The sequence below is a fragment of the Fukomys damarensis genome, unplaced genomic scaffold (genome assembly GCF_012274545.1).
Source record: "Fukomys damarensis isolate Sample0158 unplaced genomic scaffold, DMR_v1.0_HiC HiC_scaffold_18, whole genome shotgun sequence".
NCBI lineage: Eukaryota > Metazoa > Chordata > Mammalia > Rodentia > Bathyergidae > Fukomys > Fukomys damarensis.
This window is the reverse complement of record NW_022900930.1, coordinates 21,161,224-21,173,947: the sequence shown is the minus strand read 5'-3', so window position 1 is coordinate 21,173,947 and position 12,724 is coordinate 21,161,224. Positions and strand designations below refer to the sequence as shown.

Here is a 12,724-nt window from a genome sequence, read left to right as displayed (position 1 = left end):
GCTTAAATAAATGACTTTAATAGATTAGACAATTTTTTACCTAAAATTTAAAAAAATGGATGTTTTAGGCAATAATTTCTCTATTTATATCAGTCTGTATATCTAATTTGCTCATTATACTAAAGTTAGAAAATTTTTATTACTTGTAATGCTTATAAATGTTATCTCTGCTGATTTGAAAGCAAATTATTTGAACTTGTTTAAAAAACAATAACTGGAGAAATGAAGCCTCAATAGATGCTAGTCTAGGTCCTTTGAACCATCCAAGTGGTTCACTAGTTTGAGTCAGACTGTGTAGAAACAAAGATATTGTTCTGAAGCTGTGTTTTATTTGAGACCCTGTGGTACAAGCCAGAATATATCATTATTACTATCATATGATAGCTCTCATATGTATTACAGGCTAAAACTTAAATGAGTAAATTGTTGTTTATCAGTGCTCACCTTTTGCTCTTGAGGGTGAAGAAGGAGAAGAACTAATGAAAGACTTTGTCATCATGGTGCTTGATCCTGGGAGGTCTGCCCTACTGGGGCTGGTCCTGCTTGTAATGTGATCCCCCAAGCCCCTGGGTGGACCTACTGCAGGCTCACTCTTCCTCCGTTTCCTGAAGTCACTGGCCATGCTTGCAGAACTGAAAGAAGGGGCAGTATCAGTGTGACTGGCACTGCAAGAGGTTAGCAAATGCACTAGAAAGACTGGTAGAAAATGCAAGAGACAGCAATTTAATTCCCTTCACCCCCAAAACTGCATTATGAGGAATTCATCCCTTGACATTCAAAATGATTTCTTTAGAATCATCTTTTTAAAGAAATGTATAGATCTCATTGTTTTTAGGACAGTTTCAGGCTTACGTAAAACTTGACTGTAATGCACAGGTCCTCCATTTCTGAGGGTTCTTCAACCAACTGTGGGCTGCAATAATTTAAATATGTGTCTGCACTGAAGATTTGTTTTCTTATCATTAGTCCCCAAGCAATACAATGTAACAAGTATTTGTGTAGGATTTATATTGAATTAGGCATTATAATTAACCCAGAGATAAAGAATATGGGAAGACTTCATAGATTATATTCAAATACTATGCTATTTATGTGAGATTTGAGTATCCATAGACTTTAGTCCTGGAAGCAATTCTCAGTAGATATTGAATAACAACTGTATAGAGTTGCTCTGTACCAACTTTCTTTTCTCTTGCTCATGTTTTCCCCTATTATTTAAATCTATTAGTACAGCTTTTTTTTGGTACCAGGAATCAAATTCAGGACCTTGTGCTCACAAGGCAGGCTTTGGCACCACCGAGCTACAGTATATCATAGTCGCTACCATTGATGAGTTTACCCTAACATGTCATCATTCTAAGTCTATGTTTACATTATGATTCATGCTGTGTGCTATACGCTCTACGGTTTCAAAAGTGTCTGATGAGATGTGTCCATTACTACTGTGTTGTGTAGAGTGGTTTTATTGTCGTCAGATTCCCTGTGTGTCACCTTTTCTTCCATTCTTCTCTGTTCCTGCTGCCTCAGAACCTCTGAGCTTTTTATTGTCTCCATGCTTTGCCTTTTCCAGATTGTCACAGTTGGGGTCATTCAGTGTAGCCTCTTCAGATTAACTTCTTTCACTAAGTAATGCACTTTAAATTTCCTCCATTTTTTGATCGTGTGATGGTTCATTTCTTTTCCTTGCTTAATAACCCTTTATATGGATGTACCACAGTTTGTGTATCCCTTCATCTACTGAGGGGCACGTTGATTGCTCCTAAGGGTTGGCAAGTATGAAGAGAGCAGCTATAAGCATCCATGTGCAAGTTTTTCTTTTGTGTGTGAGCATATGTTTATAATCAACTTTTAAAGTAAATTTCTGCTATTGTGAACATAATGTTACCAATGTTTCAGTCTTATGATTTGTGACATATATATCTTTTTTATATGAAGGAGGGTCCCAGGAACATGAACATTTCTGGAGTGGAGGGTGTGCCAAAATGGAGGCAAGAACTGGATAAAAGGAAGCCATCTAGCAAAACAAGTTTCTATCACCTCAAAATTATTATTACTTGAAGATTTTCCTTAGCCTTAGCTTTGGAAGACTTTACATTGGAATTCCAACCTTCTCCGTCTAAATAATGAATGACCAATAATGTGGACAGCAAATAAACTATTTGTATAAAGTGTTTGTGTAAAGTGGTGTTGATAGCAGGGAATTTTTTTTCAAAGTTTTGAGTTTGAATGCAATATCGCTTAAGAAAACATGAATGAATGAAGAGACACATGGTATGGTATATATGTTCTGTCAAATTGCTGGATAGAATTAGGTAAACAATGGTGACAATTCTAGGTATGGTTCTTATGGATCTCAGCAGGACACTATGTGTTTTATTTATATCTTTGTTTCATTTCAGCCCATACAGAAACCTATGCAGTATAACAGGTTATCACAGATGTGATACAAATGAGCGAACTGGACCCACCAGACTGAGAAACACAGAATTGGAGCCAGTACTCAGTATTTGTCTGCATCCTCCTAAAGAGGGTGTCCATCTCCTAGACTGATGGCATGATTATCGTGCCATGTGATGGTCTGTTTGTCTTCACAGTAAGCCCTTAGGTCAGACTGGAGCTCTAAAATTCAAATATTTCATACATTTTCAGTGCAAACACAAAAAGTAGGAGGTTAGTGGAGTTCCTTTTTTTGCAATACTAATTCAGTTGCATAGCAATCATGAAGTCAATTTATGAAGGACCCGACTCGTAGTTTTCTACTGATGTTGATAGAAATTGATAGAATGGAAAATTAATGTTATAGAAATATTTGATGATACAATATGCCTGGATGTTTGATATTCAGTACTGCTATTGAACTATGTTTGAATTTCAGTAATATTTTAAAGCCTGCTAACAGAACTTAACGTTTAGCAGACTGAGTGGCATGCTACCTCAACTCAATTCTACTTTGTTTCTCTCTTTTCTTACTGTGGAGATGTGACAAGTTAGTGAGCCTAAGTGTTAGTTTCTTCAGAAATAAAGGGGACATAGTATTTACCTCATAGTACTGTCACTGGATTGATATGTACTTATATAATATGTACTTATACACATCATATATCAGTAATAAGAGCCTTTCTTATTTGTGTGGTGGGAATGATTAACAAATACATGTATAATATTTTCTACTTTATAAAAATTTTACACATACCATCTTACCCAACTAGTCTAATCCCCATTTAAAGGAGAAAAACTGACTAAAGCAAAGACAAGAAAGAGAACTTAGCAGTCTATGAACGAATCTAGAATTATTTCACTTTAGTTTTATAAATTCTTGAATATGATAGTATACAATGATGCAGAAAAAACAAATCAACTTCACGAGGCATAGTATTTATGATGAATTATGCATAATCTTCACCATTTTGCTGAATAATATAATTATTGAAAAATTTGGCATAGACTCTTCTACACACACACGCGCACACACACACACACACACACACACACACACTTTCTTACCTGCTGGGCCTCTCCAGGCTTCTGTCTACAGAGGACTGATATATGGAGGCCTGTGAAGACAGAATAATAGCTCCATGAAAATGATTACAATGACATATTTTATTTGTCCATCAACATTAAATTCGGTATTGTGAAAGAAATATTATAAATATTGAGATTGGAAGTATCATTTATTACAAAAATGTCTTCCCAAAAAGAAACTGATTTCCACCTTTTCCCTATTTACTTTCTCTGATGTACTGTACTGCATTTCACTGCATCATTTAAATTATCAAGCATTAATTTCATGGAGAGAAAATAAGAATCAATAACATTTCCTCAGCGACACTGAAATGAATAAAGAGCTGAAATTACACCACAACATTAACTTCAGAATCTTTTTTGATCAACTGTAAGAAATTTCTTACATGAAAGGTTTGATTTTTTAAAAAGATATTCGCAGTCATAATTCAGACCTTATAAAACATAACTCTTCATTATAATTTTGTTTTGTCATTGTCAAGTTTTAAAAATTAATTTTATTGGTACATTTAATGTACACAATAGAATGAGATTTATTGTTGGAAATTTGTGCCTTTACGTAATCAATCTTGGTTCTTACTTTTTCCCCATTCCCCTGCCTCAAGTTTTGTCTCTAAAATACAACATATAAGCAGAATGTGAAATATCTCTGTCAGCATAACATTTTAATAAAATCCATAGAATTTCATTTGGAACCAAATTACCTTGGTCTTCAATCAGGTACAGATTTATAAATTTCAAATAAGGTGAGTTTAGGGTTAGTTTAAAATAAATAATCTAATAAATCAAAATATAGCTTTTAAAATGTGTTCTTTAAACGTTTTCCTTTATTTTGAACAGTATACTGCAAAAACAGCAAAAACAATAGGCAGGAAGTTTTCGTTTCTCATGTCCACTCACTGGGACAGATGCTAAATTATCTGAAAGGCAAGAGAGGATGAGTATTGAGCTCCTGAACATCCGAGTTACACTGCAAGTGGCAGTGATGTGATGTCTAGCACACACGGGGAAAGGTATGATGGCTTTAGGTACAGCTTTGGTCACCACAGATGCCCAATTCATCATCCTAGATAGACTTAGTTTTGACTAAAAACTGAAAGTCTAGTTTGAAAATATTTGTCGGTATGGAAGTTAAAAAATGCCATCCAGGAATGTGAAATTTAACAAGTTTTATTCTAGCAAACAGAAACATTTTACCAGAGCATCTAAAGCCTATTTAATGGATATTAATATTCACTTTACAAATGATTTTTATAACTCTACTTTGTACTAACTGCTAAATTGATAGCAATTAACCAATTAAAACACTGGCAAATAATTTTGCAATTCTTTATATAGATCAATCTGGCATGCCTCCTTGTGTATAAGTCTAAACTCACTTCTACTAAATTAATATTTTCATTTAATTCTATTTTATTCAGTAAGAATGGACCCGTGTCCAGGAAGAAAAAAAAACATCTCTCAGAATGGTAATATCCCCCTTCCTTTTAGTTATAAGAAACATATTTTATAAAAATACTTAAGATTCCTAGGTTTTCAACAAATGTAAAATTAGAAAAATACAACGTACTATTCTGATAAACTTACATAGTTATTTTAAATTATTGCACTCTTAATTAGATACTGGAAAGATAGAAAAACAGTAGAGAAGAAAGACAAAAGTAAAAATCACCCAGAGGGTTACATTACAATTTAGAAATGATTAGTGCTATATATTTAGAAGAGTAACACTTAAGAGTCTTAGAGCATTTCTATCTGTGGGTTGTGAATTGCATCAGGGTACTTTCACACAGTTGATTACAAAAAAACACAGTTGATCACAAAAAGGAACAAATTCGGAACAGTCTTGAAACACCCCAGAGATAAGAGATTTTGAATTGTCAGATTATGATAAACCTAAATAATACTGTAATATGAAATGATATAGTATAAGAATTGATAAATGTATTTTAAAGTTAGAGCCTGAAACTACAATTATTCTTTCTTGTACTGATTTTCACAACCAAAACAAGCTAAAACCAGTTTTTGAATTTATCTCTACTGAATAGAAGCTTAATTTAATAGTAAAATGTACACATTGATAACCAAGAGAATAAGTTGTATAATAATTATAAGAATGATACTTATTTTGAAATGCAAATTGTCCCCAGAAATTGCAAATGAGCTCTAACAACCCATCTTACCTCTCATGATCTACTAAATATTTACATATTAGTATTATTTTAACACAAGATTTTTAGAGTGATAGACACTAAATCACTCTTTCTGTTAAGTAATCATGTGATTAAACTTTGCCTAAAAATTCTTACTTATTCTTTGTTAATAGCAGTTTTTCACTTACATTTGTGGACTACAAAGTATGTTTGTTATTGATGAAATATACCAGGCACTTGATAAATGATAACTAAGATAATCTCTAATCAATTACACTTTTACCAAAAATTTTTCCAAATGGTTATCAAAGTCAGAATCCAGATACTTTATAGGATTTTGTTTTCATATACTCTAAACCATGATCTTAAAAGACTAACATACTTAATATGCTATTAAGTCATACCACACCCCTCTTAATCCCCAGAGATAATGGTAAATAGTTTAATTACTAGCAAAATGCTTTTTTATGTGATTTATTTTGCCACAGCCATGATATCGAATTTTCTCCTGCTATTGTGTCTAATAATTATATTGTCAGAACTCATTTCATATAAATTCAGTAGTGGACAAAAAAGTAGTAAGTGATTAATTTGTTAAAGGTCTGTGCTCTCTCAATACATCTCTTTGAAGTGGTAAAAAGTGTATATGAAAGAAAGTAAGTGAAAGCAAGAGATTAGTGTTTTATTCTTTTGGTCACCACCTTAGTAGGTGATTTTGGACATATTTCTTAAAATTTGCACTCCGCTTTCTTTAACTAGAAAATAAGTGAGTTGGATATGATGCTTTTCGAAGTTCAAGTATTCAATGAGCCCTGATTTAAAAAACATCATAGAAATATCTAATCAAAATATCCGGCCAATGTAATTTCAAAACACTTTCTTGGGTTGTTCACATGTTGAAATAATAATATCTCTTCATATACGAAGGTAATATAAACAGCAGACTTGCTTATTTTATTTTATTTTATTTTATTCAGAGTATATACCTGGGTTCAAAACATAAGTCTTAAAGAAAAAAGACTAAATTCTATACCTTAAAATGCATTCCATTTAACTTTTATTTAGTATATATTTTATTCACTTTCCTGTTGTGGCACACATTTTCAGGCTTACTACTCTGGAAACAATCTGAAATTGAAAATCAGTTTTAATAGGCAGTTCGTCCAGTCTTTGTATTTGTAATTCCAGTGATCACCGCTATGTGTCAGTAGGACATACTGTGGCTTATGTTTTCTATAAGTTTTGTTTTTGTAATTTCACATATTTAAGACTTTTTAATGCACAGAAGTTATTTACTAAGTACTGTAGTCACTTAGATCCCAAATCAAGTGCTGTGAGAAAGTTAATTTCATTCGCTTCCAGCCTAGCTGTTTCTAAGAGCTCTCTCACAGAGCAAAACAGTGCCATTTTTGTTTGTGTCTTCCAATGAGTCCTTTATTTGCTCTCTACAATAAATTTTTCTGTTTTTATTTTCACAGAGCAGGGTTAAACAAGCTTTGGCTTTGGATTTTTTCTGCATTTCCATGCTCTTTTTTTTTTGTACCGGGGGTTGAACTCGGGTCCTTGCGCTTGCAAGGCAGGCCACCAAACCGCTGAGCTAAATCCCCTGCCCCTCCATGCTCTTTTAGCCTAATTCAAATTTACATTGGCATAAATGTTTCACCCAAGTGATTCTCAAAGGCATTCTTAACTAGAGATGTCAAGGGACTTGCATCTCATGTGTCAGCCATGATATGTTATAGTGGCTCCATAGATCATAGGATTAGTAACGTATGTCAAGGGTTTAGGGTTGGGAAGTTGTAACATACATGCCAGATCTTTTTTAGACCTATTCTTTTCTGATTATAAGTATTTAGGGAGGAAAGGGGAAGAATAAAAACAAATTTTAGAAATACATGGGATACAAGCATCTGGGTATCCAAGAACCTAAACCCTTATTCTGTATCTCCAAGTATGGTAACAACAAATCTTTGAGAGGCCTGATAATATTTTATGCAAGCCTAATAAAAACAGAGAGTTTACAAATGCAATAAGAGCAATATTTTTCATATGTGAGCTTCATGCTGCTGAATACCAAAGCTACACTGGTCTTTAGTTTTGATTTGTATTACTGGAGATTGAATCCAGGAACTGCTGAGCTGCATCCCCAGCCCTTTTTAGTTTTTATTTTGAGCCTTGCTAAGTTGCCCAGGCTGGCCTTGAACTTGTGATACTCCTGCCTCAGCCTCTTGAGTAGATGGGATTACAGGTATGTTCCATCAAGGCAACCCTTCTCTGAGTAGTTTAACTGAAGATTATAGTTGGAATCATTACTGACTTGGAGTTCAGAAATAGGCAACAACTTCAGCATAATTAATGGCTAGGCAATGATACTGGATAATACAAAACAATTGATACAAAAAGAGATTTCCAGAACTAGCTCAGACAGTATAGTGAACTGTATGGCACAGATGTGCAGAGTCACAGTAGCACCTTCTAAGGTTGAGATCTGAAAAAAGAGAATAATTTGTTTTTACCTCATTGGAAACACCAGAATAGTAGCACCTTCTAAGTAGCAACCTTCTAAGGTTGAGATCTGAAAAAAGAGAATAATTTGTTTTTACCTCATTGGAAACACCAGAAGAATGATCTTGAACATAGTCCAGAGCCTTTTTAGGAGGCTGAATGTAGATGCACCACATAAGCAGAGTGTAGAGATGGAATGGAGGAGAATCAATGGCAGCAAGGAATGACATGTGGAAAAGTGACAACAGTTTAACAGTTAGAAACTAAGCGCTGACAGCACCAGATACACACAGAGTGACATGAATGGAGCAAAATGGGGTAGCCTAGGAGGAAGCGTGCAATGTTGTAAATATTCTCAAGCACTGAGCAAAAATTGCTCATGTTCCATTAGTATATTTATAAACTCATTTCTCAAATCAAAATTAGCAGTCCTAATCTTTGGCCACAGAGGTATGCAAGGCCTATTAGAGACATACAAAGGAGCAAGCGGATATAGCATGCTGGTGAGTTTCCGCTGTGTGGCTGAAAATGATTATAGAAAATGCTGACAATTTACACTCATTACTGAAATTGGTATGGTCCCTGTAAACTCTCTAATTAATAATAAAGCAGTACATATAAAATAAGGCTAGGGATTCTTTTTCCTCCGAAATAAAATGCCTTTATACTAATACTACAGAGCAAATTAGAAAAAGATGAGAGAAAATATTTTTCCTAGTAGGTAATAGAAATGCTAGAAAAATTATTTGGTTTATATTCATTTACAGTCACATTTGATTAAGTTCAATAAAATATAACTAATCTAACCTAATCTACTTTGCGTTTTAGTGGATAAAAGGGAATACCAAAACCACCTAATATGTAACGTGTGTTCAGTGTACAAGTATGTAAATCTGGATATGATATGGTAAAAGAAAGATCATGTTTTCTGGTATCTAATAAAAACGGTTGTGTTATGTAATTGGCATGTAACATGAGTTTAAAATTCATAAAGCATGTGACTGACACATTTAATGCATTGCTGTTGGTAGATACAATTCCTAAATAAAACTCTAATTATTAAAGGAGGATGTTATTTGAAGCTTGAGACAACTCTGTATCCCCAACAAGGGGGGTACCTCTATTGAGGGGTTGGGGATTATTAGAGATGTGGTGGCAGCTTTCCAACCGAATAAGGAATAATGTTCCTTTCTTTACATTCCTATGGGTAATATTTTGGTAGGATATTACAGCACATAACTGTCAAAACTGCCCAGAAATTTTTTGGTATTTGTTTCGACAGGCCTGGGTTTAACTTCTGACTCTGCCTCTTACTGTTTTGGGCAAATTCTCTGATTTCTTCTTATCCGAGGGGCTTCAGGAGGAATCACAGTTCATGGGTACAGAACCCAGCACTCTCCAGGAGCTTGGTGGTTTCTCAGCAAATGAGGGCTACAGTAATATGATGAGTATTATTATAAATGCCAAGGTAGGTGCTCTTGTTTGAACTTAACCAAAATGAATTGTAAACAAATACAAATCTATCAAGCTAAACAGTTGCCCACATATTTCAGAGTAGAAATTACAACATGCCAAATTTGCAATTAATTATGTATAAAGCAACCCTAATGCATGATTTGGGGAGAAAAACCATGTAGAAGGGTCTGAGCACATTAAAGCAGTGGTGTGGAAGTGAATGCGGTTAAGGCAAACCACATCTCAGCGGGTGTTACACGTTCAAGTCTGGTTCGATACGTGACACCTCTCTCCTGTGATCATAGTTATGTGTTATAAATCAAACATTCTCCTAATTTGTTTTATAGTAATAGTCTAGCCTCACTTACCGGGCGTCCAAACTCCAGTTCTGAAAAGAATTTATACCAGGGCTCATTTTCTAAATCTATGTCATCTGGATTTATGCGATCAGTCTAGAGCAGATGTGAAGGAAAAGGGAGGGAAAAGGCACACTGAGCGAAGTGAGGGAAACGCTGTGTGGCACGAAAAACGCGCGCGCATCCACACGCAAACATGCATGACTCGCGTCCAACTCTCAGCAGCAGAGAACGGAGGAGGTAAAGTAAAACAAGTACAATCAGGGTATGAAGGTGAGCGTCCACGGCAACGAGGTCCACCATTTTTTTCTAACGCTCTCCCCAAGGCCCGGAAAACTCCTAATGGCTGTGACCCTGGGGAAGGGGGGGGCGCTCCTATGTGGCACCATCGTCCCTGTCCTCAAAGGTGACTGGTAGGCCCAGCACGTGGGTCCGCAGCCTGCAGACGGTTCCCTTGGGAGCAGGCAGTTGGAGAGCCTGGGGCAGGGCTGGGGCCGGGAAAAGGTGAGCAGAGCTAGGAGGACGCGCCGGGTGGGGTTCGAGGCTCTGGAGGCGCCTGGGGCGCAGCGAGGAGCCCAGGGCGCAGGGAGGTGCAGAGTAGCCAGCCTCTGACTGCGCCTTCTCCGCCGCTGAGGATCTAGGGCGAGCCCTGAGGTTCCCGACCGGCATTAGACAGTTGAAGAAGGAAGGAGCTCACCCGGATGGGAGAGGGTGCCGGGGCGCCACTCCGGGGCGGAGGGGAGGGACTACGCGCGGCTTCTCCGTGGGGCGAGGAGGAAAGAGGCTTCGGGCCAGGTGCCGTCGGAGCAGGTGTCGGAGTTGTGGGGAGAGGGGGCTGTAAGAGAGAGGGTGAAGCACACACTGATTCATTAAGTAAGGGTTCCTGAAGGAACAGAGGACCCCGGCCAACAGTGCGTTGCGTCCTGGACTAGAGCAGCGGAGAGGAAACGTCTCAGGAGGGCGCAGTGGCCCGCTGTGTCGACCGGACACCACACGGGTGGGGACCACAGAGGGGTTGCTGGATCCCTGTAAGGATGTGAAGGTCGGGAGTCTCTGGGAACTGTGAATAGAACTCTCCTCATGCCAGCTTCCAGCTAGAGTAAGGGGCCTGGGGAGAGGCAGGTTTTCACAGCACTTGCTGTGGATGGGGAATGCGAGGGAGTGGGGACAAAATCCCACCTTGGTTTCCTTAACATTCTGATTTAGAGAAAAAGCCACTTTTTACAATTCAACTTGCTCCCCGCTGATGGTTTCTGAACATTGCATTTAAGATGGAAAAACTAGGACTGTTAAACAGTTTGAGGAAAATCATATAATTACATTTTAGAAAACAGACTCAGACTGTTTACTTAACACACCGATATACACTTAATGTTTTCAAATAATACATGTCTGACTGGGTGGACTCAGACTGTAGATTTTGTATTAAAGCTGGATATTTAAAGTACTGCACGAGTATTACTACTTCTTTATAATTATCAAATGACACTAATTAAATGGGGAACAGTTGGTTAGTAGAGAATATTAAGTCAGAAAAAATTCTAAGAAAAGTTATTTGGTTTCTTAGAAGCCGGAAGAGCTGTGACACCCAGGACTCATCCCAGGAAGGCTCCTAAGTGCTCACTGCTTCAAAGCAGTTTGCTTACAGTTTTTAAGGGCGCTCAAGGCCTTCCACCGAGTAGCTACAACTTAGTTCTAAAGAAATGCTCTGTAAGGTTGGTAATGTGGGGAGCTTGGAAAAATTCCACATTCCCACACAAGTCACTGTCCTGCCATGTACTTGTTCTAGTGTTTTATCAACCTGTGGCACTTACAAGGGTTTTGTTAAGAATACCATTGACATTGACAATAAATTATATCTATCTAACTTGTTTTTAGTGATGTGATTTTGTTTCAACATTTTTAAAATAAAAGATTGGGACAGTAATTACATACAATGATAGAAAAGTTTGAGAGATCATAACAAAATTGTGCAAGGGCCATGTTGTCCAACATATATGAAGCGATTATAGTTATGACGGCTGTGTAGTTACGCTGGCAAACATTCATGATGGGATGCCAGGCAATAAAAACAATGTGAGCATGGGTTTATACAGTATTTCTGATGACATTCTAGAGCTGGTGTTTGGATGAACACAGTAAAGAAATGCACCCATGTTCACAGCAGCACAGTTTGTAATAGCTAAAACTTGGAAGCAGCCCAATTGCCCATCAACAGGAGACTGGGTAAAGAAAATGGTGGCTTTCATCGCTTCTCGGCCTTTTGGCTAAGATCAAGTGAAAATGGTGGCTTTCAAAATAAAATGGAGAACTACTCAGCCATAAAAATGAGAAATTAGAGACATTTATAGCCAAATGGATGCACCTTGAGGCCATACTCTTAAGTGAAATAAATGGGACACAGGTGTGTAAATACTGAATAGTTTCTCTGGTGTGAGAAACTGAAAGTGTAAATAAGGACTAAAAGGTATAATAGATAAGGTGAGATGGGAAGAAAAGGGGCAAAAAAAAAAAGGGGAAATAGGAGGGGTAGGGGAAAGGAAGAAGGGAAGGGAATTAATATGAGAAAATGAAAGATAATGGAAACAAAATCTTCATAGATAGGGAGGGTGGGAGGGGCTGAAGGGAGGGCAGGGGGATGGGGAAAATTGAGAACCAGGATTGATTATGTAAATGTACAAATTTCCAACGATGAATGTCATTATACTGTATACCTTAAATGTACCCCCC

At 37.0% G+C, this 12,724-nt stretch overlaps 1 protein-coding gene across 6 annotated transcripts in view; it reads right to left on the bottom strand.

The window, feature by feature from the left end:
- The window catches only part of Sorbs2 (sorbin and SH3 domain containing 2), a 209,765-nt gene that overhangs the window by 37,447 nt on the left and 159,594 nt on the right, over window positions 1-12,724 (bottom strand). For 3 of the 6 annotated variants that reach the window (XM_033765408.1, XM_033765407.1, XM_010619775.3), the window contains 2 exons: window positions 3,505-3,554; window positions 445-632 (listed from right to left, as the gene is read on the bottom strand). In XM_033765408.1, coding sequence (XP_033621299.1) covers window positions 445-632; window positions 3,505-3,554 — 238 coding nt within the window. Of the gene's footprint in view, window positions 1-444; window positions 633-3,504; window positions 3,555-8,281; window positions 8,339-10,006; window positions 10,091-10,691; window positions 10,830-12,724 lie in introns of all 6 variants that reach the window. The other 3 variants (XM_019206849.2, XM_010619774.3, XM_019206848.2) reach the window with 2 other exon arrangements.